The sequence below is a fragment of the Tyto alba genome, unplaced genomic scaffold (assembly GCF_018691265.1).
Source record: "Tyto alba isolate M040663 unplaced genomic scaffold, T.alba_DEE_v4.0 Super-Scaffold_24, whole genome shotgun sequence".
In the NCBI taxonomy this organism is placed as follows: domain Eukaryota; kingdom Metazoa; phylum Chordata; class Aves; order Strigiformes; family Tytonidae; genus Tyto; species Tyto alba.
Window position 1 is genome coordinate 17,132 of NW_024881298.1, and position 12,963 is coordinate 30,094.

A 12,963-nucleotide genomic window follows, 5' to 3' on the forward strand; every position below is an offset into this window, starting at 1 on the left:
CCCCTTATCAAGGCTCCACGTTAATTATTAACAGGGGCTCATTAGCGGCCCCCCCCCCTCGGGTTTGCAGGTGTCACGTTCACACCCCACCCCCCCACCCCACGCCCGGGTGTCCCACGGGATCTATAGGGGGGGACAGGGGGCCCCTATGGGGTCTATAGGGTGAAGTGGGTCCTGACGGGATCTGTGGGGTGAAGAGGGGCCCCTATGGGATCTATGGGGTGCCTGGGGCTCCTATGGGATCTATGGGGTGAAGCGTGTCCATATGCTATCTATGGGGTGATGTGGGTCCCTATGGGATCTATAGGGTGAAGTGGGGCAGCCTGGACACCTGGGTCCCCTATGGGACCTATGGGGTGAAGAGGGCCCCCTATGCTACATCTATAGGGTGAAGTGGGTCCCTACAGTATCTACGGGGTGAGGTGGGCCACCTACGGGATCTATGGGGTGAAGTGGGTCACCTATGGGATCTATGGGGTGATGGGGGGCCCTACAATATCTATGGGGTGAAGTGGGGCAGCCCAGATACCTGAATCCCCTATGGTATCTATGGGGTGAAGTGGGACCCTACGGTGTCTATGGGGTGATGGGAGCTCCTATGGGATCTATGGGGTGGAGTGGGTCCCCTCCAGTATCTATGGGGTGAAGAGGGTCCCCTATGGGGTTTATGGAGTGAAGTGGGGCCGCCTGGACACCTGAACCCCCTATGGTATCTATAGGGTGATGGGGGCCCCTATGGGATCTATGGGGTAAAATGGGTCCCCTACAGCATATCTATAAGGTGAAGTGGGTCCTGTACGGTACCTATAGGGTGCCGTGGGGCGGGGTCCCCCTCTGCCCCCCATTCCCACCCCACCCGCCGCCGGATTAGTGCGGGATTAAGCAAACCCCGCCCCCCTGACGCCAACCGCGCCCGGGGCGTGGCGCGGGTGCTGAGGTCATCGTGCGGCCTTGTCATTAGGTCGTTAGCGCTAATTACAGCCGTAACGATTTTAGGGCCCTAATCAAAGGAACACAAACAGCCTCGTTGCCCAGATCGGGCCCGCCCCAGGCGATTGGCTGGCACTCGTGGAGGCCACGCCCCAAGGGGGACGGGAGGTGACACCTCCCTTCAGGCAGGATGCCCAACCAATGGGGTGGCTCCAGTTTGAGGGGTGTGTCTAGGGAAGAGCTCAGCCAATGGGAAGGCCCCAGTGTGGGGTGGGTGGGTCTTGGGAATTTCTCAGCCAATGGGGAGGCCCCAGTGTGGGGTGGGAGGGTCTTAGGAATTTCTCAGCCAATGGGGAGGCCCCAGTGTGGGGTGGGAGGGTCTTGGATTGAGCCCAACCAATGGCATTTCCTCAGTCTGTGGTAGGCGGGTCTTGGGAAAAGCTCAACCAATGGCACCTCTCCAGGTCAGGGAGGGGTGGGTCTTGGGAAGAGCCCAGCCAATGGCGTTTCCCCACCTCAGGGCCGGGCAGGCCAGACCACCTGACTGACAGTGGCCTCCTCTTCTCTTCGAAGCTCAAGTTGGTTGCTGGCCACTGCCCCTGCCCCTCCCCTGCCCCCAGGGAATGCTGGGTCGTCCCTTACCAACCCTCTGGAGGGACGTCCCTGCAGTGGCCACGCCCCTGAGGGCGGTGCCGTCACGAGCCCCGAGTCCTCCTCAGCAAGCCAAAGCATCTCCAGAGGCCTCCAGAGTCGAGGAAGGCGACTTTTGGCCTTGCCAACTCCTCCTCCTGGTGGCCAACATGGCCCCCGGGGCTTTTGTGGCCACCAACTCAGGAGACCCTGGTGTGGGGACAACGGAGAGCGAGTAAATCCTGAGGAGAGCCAGAGGTAGGGGGGAAGGGGGACAAAATGGCTGCCGGCACCGCCTGCGGGGGACAAAACGGCACAATGATGTCAAACCATGGCCACCAGCGGAAGGAGAGGCCAGTAGATATTGGGTTGGCCATCCATCGTTGGGTGGGTGACCCTCACTGGGTTGGCCAACTCCCTTGGGTTGGCCAACTGTCATTGGGTGGATGACTCTGGTTGGGTTAGTCAACCATCGTTGGGTGGGTGACCTTCACTGGGTTGGCCAACTCCCTTGGGTTGGGCAACCGTCCTTGGGTGGATGGCTCTAGTTGGGTTGGCCAACTCCCTTGGGTTGGCCAACTGTCATTGGGTGGATGACTCGTTGGGTTGGCCAACCATCACTGGGTGGTGACCCTCACTGGGTTGGCCAACTCCCTTGGGTTGACCAACCATCATTGGGTGGGTGACCCTCATCGATTGGGTGACCCTTGTTGCATTGCCTGAAGCTCACTGGGTTCTTCATTCCTATTGGGCGTCTCCCGTTGGCTAGGTCATTCCTGGCTGGCCAGCAGTGATTGAGTTGGGCAACCAGCTTTGGTTGAGTTGACCAACCCCATTGGGGTTGGAGGACTTGGCCACCGGTGTCCCACGTGCCCAGGGCCACCACAGCCACATGTCGTGTTCCGTGGGAGACGCTGGGCGGAAGAACTGAAGGTTTTCTGAAAAAATCCTGGAAATTGACAAATTGGCACGACAGTGGGAGGGATGCACCCTCAAAATAAAGCCCCGTGGCCACTCATGGCCACTGGGCCTGTGGATGACCTTGAAGGAGAGGAGACTTCTGGAATTGACCTTGAAATCTATTTTTTTTTTTTTTTTGGTGTGGTGGGGTGAGGAATGGGTTGAAAAGGATCAAATTTCCCACCAAACATGACAACGCTTTAATTGCTCGTGTTGTTCCCACCCGCCCTCTCACCAGCTTCACCAGGTGACCTGGGGCCACCACCTCGCCACAACCTCCGTTGTCCCACCGGCTTTGCCCCGGCGAGCGGCGGCAACGTGGCTGTGAGCCTCCGACCTCCCCCTGCCCCCCCCCCCCCCCCCCGCCCCCCCCCCCCCCAGACACTTGGAGGTTGCTGGTGTGTCACTGGTGTGTCACTGGTTGTCATTCATGGTCTTCTGGATCCACTGGGCGTATCTACAGACCTTGGTGTAGACACCAGGTCTCTTGGGTTGCCCACACTTCTCCATGCCCCACGACACGATGCCTTGGAGGGTCCTGTTGCAAATCAAAGGTCCTCCAGAGTCACCCTGCGGAAAGACGTGGTGTGAACCTGCCGGGCTCCACCGGGCCACCCAACTGTGGTTGAGTTGTCCAGCCAGCCTTGCGCTGGCCAACCGACATCGGGTTGGCCAACAATTAATTAATCATTTGGCCAAACCTTGTCTGGGCTGAAGAACATCCCTGGGTTGTTCAACCCCCTCAGTAGATTGTCCAAATCTCTTTGGGATCTCCAGCCATTGCCGAGTTGGCCGATTCTACTTGCGTTGGCCAACTCTTATTGAGTTGAAGAACCAACACCGGGTTACCCAACTCCTCTTGAGTTGGCCAACGATGAATATTCTGACCAACCCTTGGTTGAAGAACATCCCTGGGTTGTCCAACCCCCCCCGAAGATTGTCCAAATCTCTCTGGGTTGTCCAGCCACTGATGAGTTGGCCAATTCTACTTGCATTGGCCAACCCTTGTTGGGTTGAAGAACCAACACCAGGTTGCTCAAGTCCCCTTGGATTTGCCGGCTGTTGTTGAGTTGGTCAACGATGAATGAATCGGCCAACCCTTGGTTGAAGAACATCACTGGGTTGACCAAATCTCTTTGGGTTCTCCAGCTATGGATGAGTTGGCCAACTTTATTTGAGTTGGTCAACCCTTGTTGGGTTGAAGAACCTACATTGGATTACCCAACTCCTCTTGAGTTGGCCAACAATGAATGTTTTGAACAACCATGAGTCTTTTGGCCAACCCTTGTCTGGGTTGAAGAACATCCCTGGGTTGTCCAACCCCCCCAGTAGATTGTCCAAATCTCTTTGGGATCTCCAGCCATTGCCGAGTTGGCCGATTCTACTTGCGTTGGCCAACCCTTACTGGGTTGAAGAACCAACACCGGGTTACCCAACTCCTCTTGAGTTGGCCAGCGATGAATATTCTGACCAACCCTTGGTTGAAGAACATCCCTGGGTTGTCCAACCCCCCCCGAAGATTGTCCAAATCTCTCTGGGTTGTCCAGCCACTGATGAGTTGGCCAATTCTACTTGCATTGGCCAACCCTTGTTGGGTTGAAGAACCAACACCAGGTTACCCAACTCCTCTTGAGTTGGCCAGCGATGGATGTTTTGACCAACCATTGGCTGAAGAACATCCCTGGCTTGGCCAACTCTCATTGGGTTCATGAGCCTCCGTTGGGTTGGCCAACAGAGGAAGACGCCGCGGCCCTGGCTGGGGGGTGGGGGGTGGGGGGGAATATTTTGGCCGTACCTGGCAGGAGTCCCTACCGCCTTGGAGGCTCCCGGCGCACAACATGTTGTCGGTGATGGAACCGGGGTACAACTGTTGACACTCGGCCGTCGAGAAGATGGTGACGTTGACGCACTGCAAGACGTCCGGGTAAGTGACTGAGCCAGGGAACGGAGGGGGGTGGGGGGGAAAAAAGAAACCAGAGCGATCGACCCACGAACCGGCAGAAATTCACCCCCCACCCCCCCCAAAAAAACTCCCAACACCGACACGCCCCCCACCCCCCCACCACCCCACCTCGTCCTGGAGAAGTTTCTCCAGTTTGGTTTTGGGGTGAGAAATGAGCTCTTCGGGGACGTTTTTTGAAGGTTTAGGTGGGAAAACACCCGTGGAGGCAAAGCCCACAGTGGGTGAAACCTCCTCCCCCCACCAGCACCCGAGGGATTTCGGGAGTGGAAGTGGGAAACTCCAGAAATAGGGTCTATTTTGGTGTGCCTTCTCCTAAATTCTGTCTTATTTTGCTTTGTTACATTTTCTTTTTGTTTCCTTGAATTTAATTTTAGGATCTTAGTGGTTTATCCCATTTCAGTCATTTTAAGTTTTAATTTTATTCTCTGTGTATTTAACTTAAATTTTAAATTTTAATTTTATTCTCTGTGCTATTTAACTTAATTTCTTCTTTTTTTTTTTTTTTTTACCCATTCTGTTCTGCTTAACCAATTTTCTTTCTTTTAATTTATCTTTCATTTTCATTCATTTTACTTTATTCCTTACCCCCTTCCTTTCTCTTATTTCCTTTTATTTTGATTAAAATCCATACGCTTTATTTCTTATTTAATCTGTTACTCGAGTTCTAGGGCTTTATGTGATTTTAGGGTCTTCCTGCTTCTGTCCTTTCATCTTTTTTGGTATAAATTCATGTAATTTCATGTTATTTCCTTCCCTTTCCTCCTCTGCTGCCCCTTTTTGTTCCCATTTCTTAGGGGAGGACCCAGATATCCAGGAGAAGACCTGGATGTTCAGGAGAGGTCGTAGGTGCCCAAGAGGGGACCTGGCTGTCCAGAATAAGACCCAGGCGCTCATGAGAGAACCAAGGTACCAAGGAGATGACCCAGATGTCCAGGGGAGAAACCCAGACCTCCAGGAGGTGACCTAGACCTCCAGGAGAGTTCCCAGACCTCCAGGAGAGTTTTCAGACCTCCATAAGAAGACCTAGACCTCGAGGAGAAGACTCAGGCCTCCAGAATGGGACTTGACCCGCCAGAAGAAGACCCAGACCTCCAGGATTTGACCCAGACCTCCAGGGGGTGACCCAGATCTCCAGGAAGGGACCCACACCTCCAGAAGAATATCCAGATCTCCAGAAGAGGACTCGGACCTCCAGGAGGTGACCCAGGCCTCCAGAAGAGGAGCCAGTCCTCCAGGAGAAGATCCAAATCTCCAGGAGGTGACTGAGGCCTCCAGGAGAAGACCCATACCTCCAGAAGAGTATGTAGGCCTCTAGGAGAAGATCCAGACCTCCAGGAGAAGACCCAGACCTCGAGGGGGTAACCCAGACCTCCAGAAGAGGACCCAGGCCTCCAGGAGTAGTACCAGACCTCCAGAAGAAGACCCAGACCTCCAGAAGAGGACCCAGGCCTCCAGAAGAAGAACCAGACCTCCAGAAGAAGACCCAGACCTCCAGGAGAAGATCCAGATCTCCAGGAGGTGACCCAGGCCTCCAGGAGAAGACCCAGACTTCTATAAGAGGCCTCAGACCTCCAGGGGGGTGATCCAGACCTCCAGAAGAGGTCCCAGGCCTCCAGAAGAAGACACAGACCTCCAGGAGGTGACCCAGGCCTCCAGAAGAGGACTCAGTCCTCCAGGAGAAGTTCCAGATCTCCAGGAGGTGACCCAGACCTCCAGGAGATGACCCAGGCCTCCAGGAGAGGCCTCAGATCTCCAGGGGGGGTGACCCAGGCCTCCAGGAGAGGTCCCAGGCCTCCAGAAGAGGACCCAGACCTCCAGGAGAGGTCCCAGACCTCCAGAAGAGGCCACGGGTACTGGGTACCTTCTGGGGAGGTGGTGGCTCCCCATCCCGAGGTGACGCAGGTGGTGCCGGGCTCTGGGAGGCAGGAGGCCACGGGGACGGGCTGGATCCTGTTGCTGAGGGTGACGGGCGTCAGGAGCTTCATCATCATGATGTCGTTGTCCTTGGTGGTGGGGTTGTAGTCGGGGTGCGGCACGAACTTCTGCACCATCTTCTGCATCTCACCCCACTCGCGCGTGTAGAGGCTGTGCTTGCCCAGGTGGGTGGTGGTGATCCTATGGCAGGCAGGGTAGTGTGTGTGGGGGACACACACGTGTGGGACTGTGGCCCACATGTGGGGTTTGATGGCCGCGGTGTGGCCGTGGTGTTTGTGGGGGAGGACGTGGCTGGGACATGTGGGACACGGACAGGCTGGGCCGTGGATGGGACAGAGAGATCGTGATGTGGCCGTGGGTCCTGTGGGACGTGTGTGGGTGGAAGCATGGGGATGGAAGCATGGGATGTGGCCAGGACATGTGTGGTCCGTGAACAGGACATGGAGACTGTGGCGCAGCCACGGCATGTGGTGGGACACCATGTCCAGGACACATGGGGACCATGGAGAGCATGGTCCAGGTGTAGGATACGGAGGCTGTGGTGTGGCCACAACATGTGTAGGACACATGGGGGGACACGGGGTCTGCAGCATGGGCAGGACATGTGTGGGACACAGCATGGCTCACGCGTGGGACATGGGGTCTGCAACATGTCCAAGACATGTGTAGGACATAGAATGGTCCACGTGTGAGACATGACATGGCCCATGTGTGGGACATGAAATCTACAGCATGTCCAGGACATGTGTGGGACATGGCATGACCCACGTGTGGGACATGGGTTCTGTAACAGGTCATGGGACATGGAATGGTCCACGTGTGGGACACGGGATCTGCAGCATGGGTAAAACACACGTGGGACATGGAATGGTCCACATGTGGGACATGGCATGGCCCATGTGTGGGACATGAGGTCTACAGCATATCCAGGACATGTGTGGGACACGGCATGACCCACGTGTGGGACATGGGTTCTGCAACATGCTGTGGGACATGGAATGGTCCATGTGTGGGACACAGGGTCTGCAGCATGGGTAAAACACACGTGGGACACGGAATGGTCCACGTGTGGGACACGGGGTCTGCAGCATGGGTAAAACACACGTGGGACATGGAATGGTCCATGTGTGGGATACGGGGTCTGCAGCATGGGTAAAACACACGTGGGACACGGAATGGTCCACGTGTGGGACACGGGGTCTGCAGCATGGGTAAAACACACGTGGGACATGGAATGGTCCATGTGTGGGATACGGGGTCTGCAGCATGGGTAAAACACACGTGGGACACGGAATGGTCCACGTGTGGGACACGGGGTCTGCAGCATGGGTAAAACACACGTGGGACATGGAATGGTCCATGTGTGGGATACGGGGTCTGCAGCATGGGTAAAACACACGTGGGACACGGAATGGTCCATGTGTGGGACACGGGGTCTGCAACGTTACCAGGACACGTGTGGGACAGGGGGGTCTGCAGCATGGGCAGAACACGTGTGGGACGTGCCGGGGCCCCGTGCTGCACGCGTGACACACGGCATAGCCACATAGACCACAGCACAGCCACGACCTTCACGGGTCCCCACCGCAGGGCACGTGTGACCCACGGCCGGCTGGGCTGACCTCCCCCCCTCCTTGGGGTGAACGTGAGGGACCCGCGTGACGCCGCCCTTACCCCGGCGTGGTGCAGTGGGCCGCCGTCACCACCCACTGCCGGGCCACCAGGACGCCGCCGCAGTAGAGCTTGTACATGTCCAAGATGGCCACCTGCCACGGCTGCGAGTGGGGCTCGCAGTCCATGCCGCCCACCACGCGCGTCTCCCCCGCCACCGAGGACGCTGCGAGGGACACGCGTGGTTAGCGCCGCCCACGCGTGGCCGCCCCGCCGTGTCACCACACCCACCCACCCAGCACTCACCCGTGGATGCCACCAAGACCAGAGCTCCCAGTAGCTTCACAGTGCCCCATAGCCGGGGGGCCACCGTGGCTTGCACCGCCATCGCCGTGGCCGCTGTGGGGCAGAGGTGTTAAGCCCTCCGTGGCCTCCCCTAGACCCTCAGCCCCACACCCCACTCCAGAAGAAGGTGAGATATTTCTTGCGGGGGGCGGGGTGGGGGGGTGTTTTGGGGCTACCTTGTATTTAGGGGGGGGGTCAACACCATTTTGGGGTCGACACCAGTTGGGGAAGGGACTGGGGGGGCCTCCGCCCCGCGGTCGGAGCGGCACGATTCGCCCCGTCATCGCGCTGTTGCAACGGTGACGTCATCGGGGGCCCCCGGTGCCATGGCGGCAATCAAGGGAGTCATCGTTAATTGAGGCCCGTAATTACGGGCTCCACCAACTCCTCCGCCTCCCCCCTCCTTGTCTGGAGGCGATTGACCTCCCGGCACCTCACGCTGCCCTCGGATGCCTCCCTCGGGCTGGAGCTGTGGGTCCTGGTCCCCATGGAGTTATGGGTCGTGGCCCGTGGGGCCACGGTTCTTCAAGGCTCTGGGTTGGAGACACCCTTGGCTGTGGGTCACGGCTCCCCGGGGACATGGGGCACCGCTCCCAGTGGTTGTGGGTGGGGGGGCACCCTCCTTCCATGGTTGTGGGTTCCTCGTGGGTTGTGGGTCCCCCGTGGGTCCCCATGGCCATGGGTTGGAGGCGGCTGTGGGTCATTGCTCCCCGTGGACGGGGGTCAATGGTTCCTCCTGGCAGTGGGTCGTTGCTCCCCACGGAGGAGGTTTGTGGGCCCCGTGGAAGTGGGTCAAGGCGCCACGTGACTGTGGGTCACGGTTCCCATGGCCATGGGTTGGAGCCACCCATGGGTGTGGGTCACCACTCCCTGTGTACATGTGCCACGGGCCCCACAGATAAAGGAAATGGGGCCCATGGGCGCGGGTCATCGTTCCCCAGGGACACGGGTGGTGGGACCCACGGACACGGGTGGTGGGTCCCTGTGGGGAGGCCGGATGAGGTTGGGGGAGCTGAGGAGGGAGGGATGGATGTGGGGCAGGAGGGATGGGGCTGGCACAGAGAAGGAGGGAAAGATGGAGTAAACGTGGAGAAGGAAGGTTGGATGGAGCCCAGGGATGGAGTAAATCTGGAGGAAGAGGGTTGGGTGGGGCACAGGGACGGAGTAAAGCTGGAGGAGGGATGGATGGAGCCCAGGGATGGAGTAAAGCTGGAGAAGGAGGGATAGGTGGGGACCAGGGATGGAGTAAACCTGGAAGAACAGGGTGGGATGGAGCCCAGGGATGGAGTAAAGCTGGAGAAGGAGGGTTGGATGGAACATGGGGATGGAGTAAACATGGAGGAGGGGTGGATGGAGCCCAGGGATGGAGTAAAGGTGAAGAAAGAGGGTTGGATGGAGCCCAGGGATGGAGTAAAGCTGGAGAAGGATGGTTAAATGGAGCCTAGGGACAGAGTAAAGGTGGAGAAGGGATGGATGGAGACCAGGGATGGAGTGAACCTGGAGGAACGGGGTTGGATGGAGTCCAAGGATGGAGTAAAACCAGAGAAGGAGGGTTGGATGGAACCCAGGGATGGAGTAAACATGGAGGAGGGACGGACAGAGCCCAGTGACGGAGTAAACCTGGAGGAACGGGGTTGGATAGAGCCCGGGGATGGAGTAAACCTGGAGGAGGGGGGATAGAAGGGGTGACCGTGACCCATGATCCCTGGCGAAGGGGCCCCCCCCGCCCTCCCCGTGCCCCGTCAAACCTCTCCGCCGGTCCCTGCTGCGCCCCGCCGGGGGGTGGAGGAAGAGGAGGAAGAGGAGGCAGAGGAGGAGGAGGAGGAGGGGGTGGGGGGGCCACCCCGCTCCTTCCCCGCCGAGCTCTCCCGCTTCCCACCGGGTGAAATCCCGCCGCCTCTTCTCCGTCGTCGCCGTCGTCAGGAATTCTAAGCCCCCCCCAAAAATAATAATAAAAGAAAACCAAACCAAAAAAAAAAAAAAACAACAAACCAAACCAAATCAAACCAACAACAAAAAAACCACCCTCCAACAACAACAAAAAAGAACTCCCTAAAATAAAAAAAATAAAAAAAACAAAACCAAAACCAACCAAACAAACCAAAAAAACCCCAAAACCCCAAACCACCCCCCAAAAACCGTCCCAACCGGCCCCGGCGCGTCCCGTCCGTGGCCACGGCGCCGCGCCCCGACCCTCCCACGTGAGCGCCGCCGGTTTTTATAACGGCGTCGGGACCCGCCCCGGGGCGCGAAGACGCTTCGTCGCCACCTTCCCTTAATCCCCCGGCGCCACCTTGACCTTGGGGAGGGCGTCGGTGCGTGCTGATTGGTCGGTTGGCTGGCGGGTGGGCGGCGGCCGGCGGAGGGGAGCGGCGCCGGTTGGCCGGTTGGCGATGAGCTTGGAAGAGGGGAGGTCAACCGGCCTTGGAAGGGGGAAGGGGGAAGCGAGGCCGGGGATTGGTGGAGGGAGGACGCGATCTGATTGGCTGAGGGCTTGGGGCAGGGTGGGCGGGGCGATGGGGCGTGGGTGAGGAGGGATGCGCTCATTGGCTAACAGCTTGGGGGGGGGAGAGGGCCGGCACGTGTGATTGGCCAAGAGGCTCGGCGAGCCGTCAAGGCCCGTGGGCCGGTGTTGGAGATCGGCACGTCCTGATTGGCCAATCGGCTTTGGAGAGAACCTTGTGCTGATTGGCCAATCGGCTTTGGAGAGAACCTTGTGCTGATTGGCCAATCAGCTTTGAGATCTGGGCATGCTGATTGGCCAATCAGCTTTGAGATCTGAGTGTGCTGATTGGCCAATCAGCTTTGCAGGTCCAGGCTTGCTGATTGGCCAATCAGCTTTCAAGACCACCTTGTGCTGATTGGCCAATCGGCTTTGAGATCTGGGCATGCTGATTGGCCAATCAGCTTTGAGATCTGAGTGTGCTGATTGGCCAATCAGTTTTGCAGGTCCAGGCTTGCTGATTGGCCAATCAGCTTTCAAGACCACCTTGTGCTGATTGGCCAATCAGCTTTGAGATCTGTGCATGCTGATTGGCCAATCAGCTTTGAGATCTGTGCATGCTGATTGGCCAATCGGCTTTGGAGATCCGGGCGTGCTGATTGGCCAACTGGCTTTGGACATCTGGGCATCCTGATGGGCCAATCAGCTTTGAGATCTGGGTGTACTGATTGGCCAATTGGCTTTGGAGACCTGGACGTGCTGATTGGCCAACCGAATGAAGCCATCGGCATATGCCAATTGGCCACTCAGTGCTGGAGACCAGCCGATTGGCCAGCCCACTCTGGCGCCCAATGTGATTGGCTGGCCGGCTGTGAGGGCGGGAGCGAAGAGCGGCGCCGTTCCACCTGGTTCTCCGGCGCTTTCATGGCGCGTCCATGTGACAGTGGTCAGCACACGCGTGTGCACGCAGACCCCTGCATGACAACACACCTCCATGACACGTCCACATGTGCATGACAGGTCCACACGTCCACGACATGTCTACACATGCATGAAACACGTCCACGTGTCCACGACACATGTCCACATGTCCACAACATATCTACGCATCCACACATCCATGAAACAAGTCCACAGGACATGTCCACAACACAAACACGCATCCACATGGCCACAACACGTGTCCACATGTTCACGTGTCCAGCACATCCATGACACACGTCCATGACACAACCACACAGCCATGACACATGCCCACACTTGTGACACACGTCCACACATCATGACACGTGTCTGCATGTCCATGACACACATCTGCATGTCCATGACACATGTCTACACACCCATGACACATGCCCACACTTCTGTGACACACACCCACACATCCATGACATGCATCCACACTACCATGACACATGTCTACACATCCATGACACGTGCTCACACATCCATGACACATGTCTGCATGTCCATGACACACATCTCCACATCCGTGACACATGCCCACACATCCATTACACACGTCCACACTACCATGACACATGTCTACACATCCATGACACATGTCTGCACATCCATGACACACATCCCCACATCCACGACACGTGCCCACACATCCGTGACACACGCTCACCCATCCATGACACGCGTCCACACTACCATGACACGTCTACACATCCATGACATGTGCTCACACATCCATGACACGTCTGCATGTCCATGACACACATCTCCACATCCGTGACACACACCCACACATCCGTGACGCCCACACATCCGTGACACACGCCCACCCATCCATGACACGCGTCCACACTACCATGACATGTCTACACATCCATGACACGTGTTCACACATCCATGACACATGTCTGCATGTCCATGACACACATCTCCACATCCATGGCACACGCCCACACATCCATGACACACGCCCACACATCCACACCACGCATCCGCGACGCACGCCCACAACACGCACTTATCTCCCTGTGCACTCCCCTGGGTGCCCACTCGCGCTAGAGGGTGCCGTCACCCTGTGCCGCTTGCACCCTCAGCAGGGCGGGGCTTCATGGAGAGGGGGCGTGGCCGGAGGTGGGAAGGGCGGGGCTTCCCCCCTCCTCTCTCTGTGCAAATCCCAAGCAGT

The 12,963-nt window shown here is 57.7% G+C and overlaps 1 protein-coding gene across 1 annotated transcript; it reads right to left on the reverse strand.

Moving 5' to 3' along the window:
• Nucleotides 1-2,913: 2,913 nt before the first annotated feature.
• On the reverse strand, nucleotides 2,914-10,239 carry LOC116962463 (kallikrein-14-like). Its single transcript, XM_042797205.1, has 6 exons — nucleotides 10,123-10,239; nucleotides 8,336-8,428; nucleotides 8,093-8,255; nucleotides 6,345-6,598; nucleotides 4,316-4,452; nucleotides 2,914-3,090 (listed from the first exon to the last, which is right to left on the reverse strand). Exons 2-6 carry the CDS (start codon nucleotides 8,415-8,417, stop codon nucleotides 2,935-2,937), a joined length of 792 nt encoding a protein of 263 aa, XP_042653139.1. The 5' UTR covers nucleotides 8,418-8,428; nucleotides 10,123-10,239; the 3' UTR covers nucleotides 2,914-2,934.
• Nucleotides 10,240-12,963: the final 2,724 nt, after the last annotated feature.

What these genes read in the sequence shown, in the direction of transcription:
- LOC116962463 (XM_042797205.1), bottom strand. Translation starts at nt 8,417, where the DNA reads ATGGCGGTGCAAGCCACGGTGGCCCCCCGGCTATGGGGCACTGTGAAG. An exon ending in GGTCTTGGTGGCATCCACGG is followed by an intron (nt 8,256 to 8,335) that starts GTGAGTGCTGGG and finishes TGTCCCTCGCAG; the next exon opens with CGTCCTCGGTGGCGGGGGAG. An exon ending in GCGGTAGGGACTCCTGCCAG is followed by an intron (nt 3,091 to 4,315) that starts GTACGGCCAAAA and finishes GTCTTTCCGCAG; the next exon opens with GGTGACTCTGGAGGACCTTT.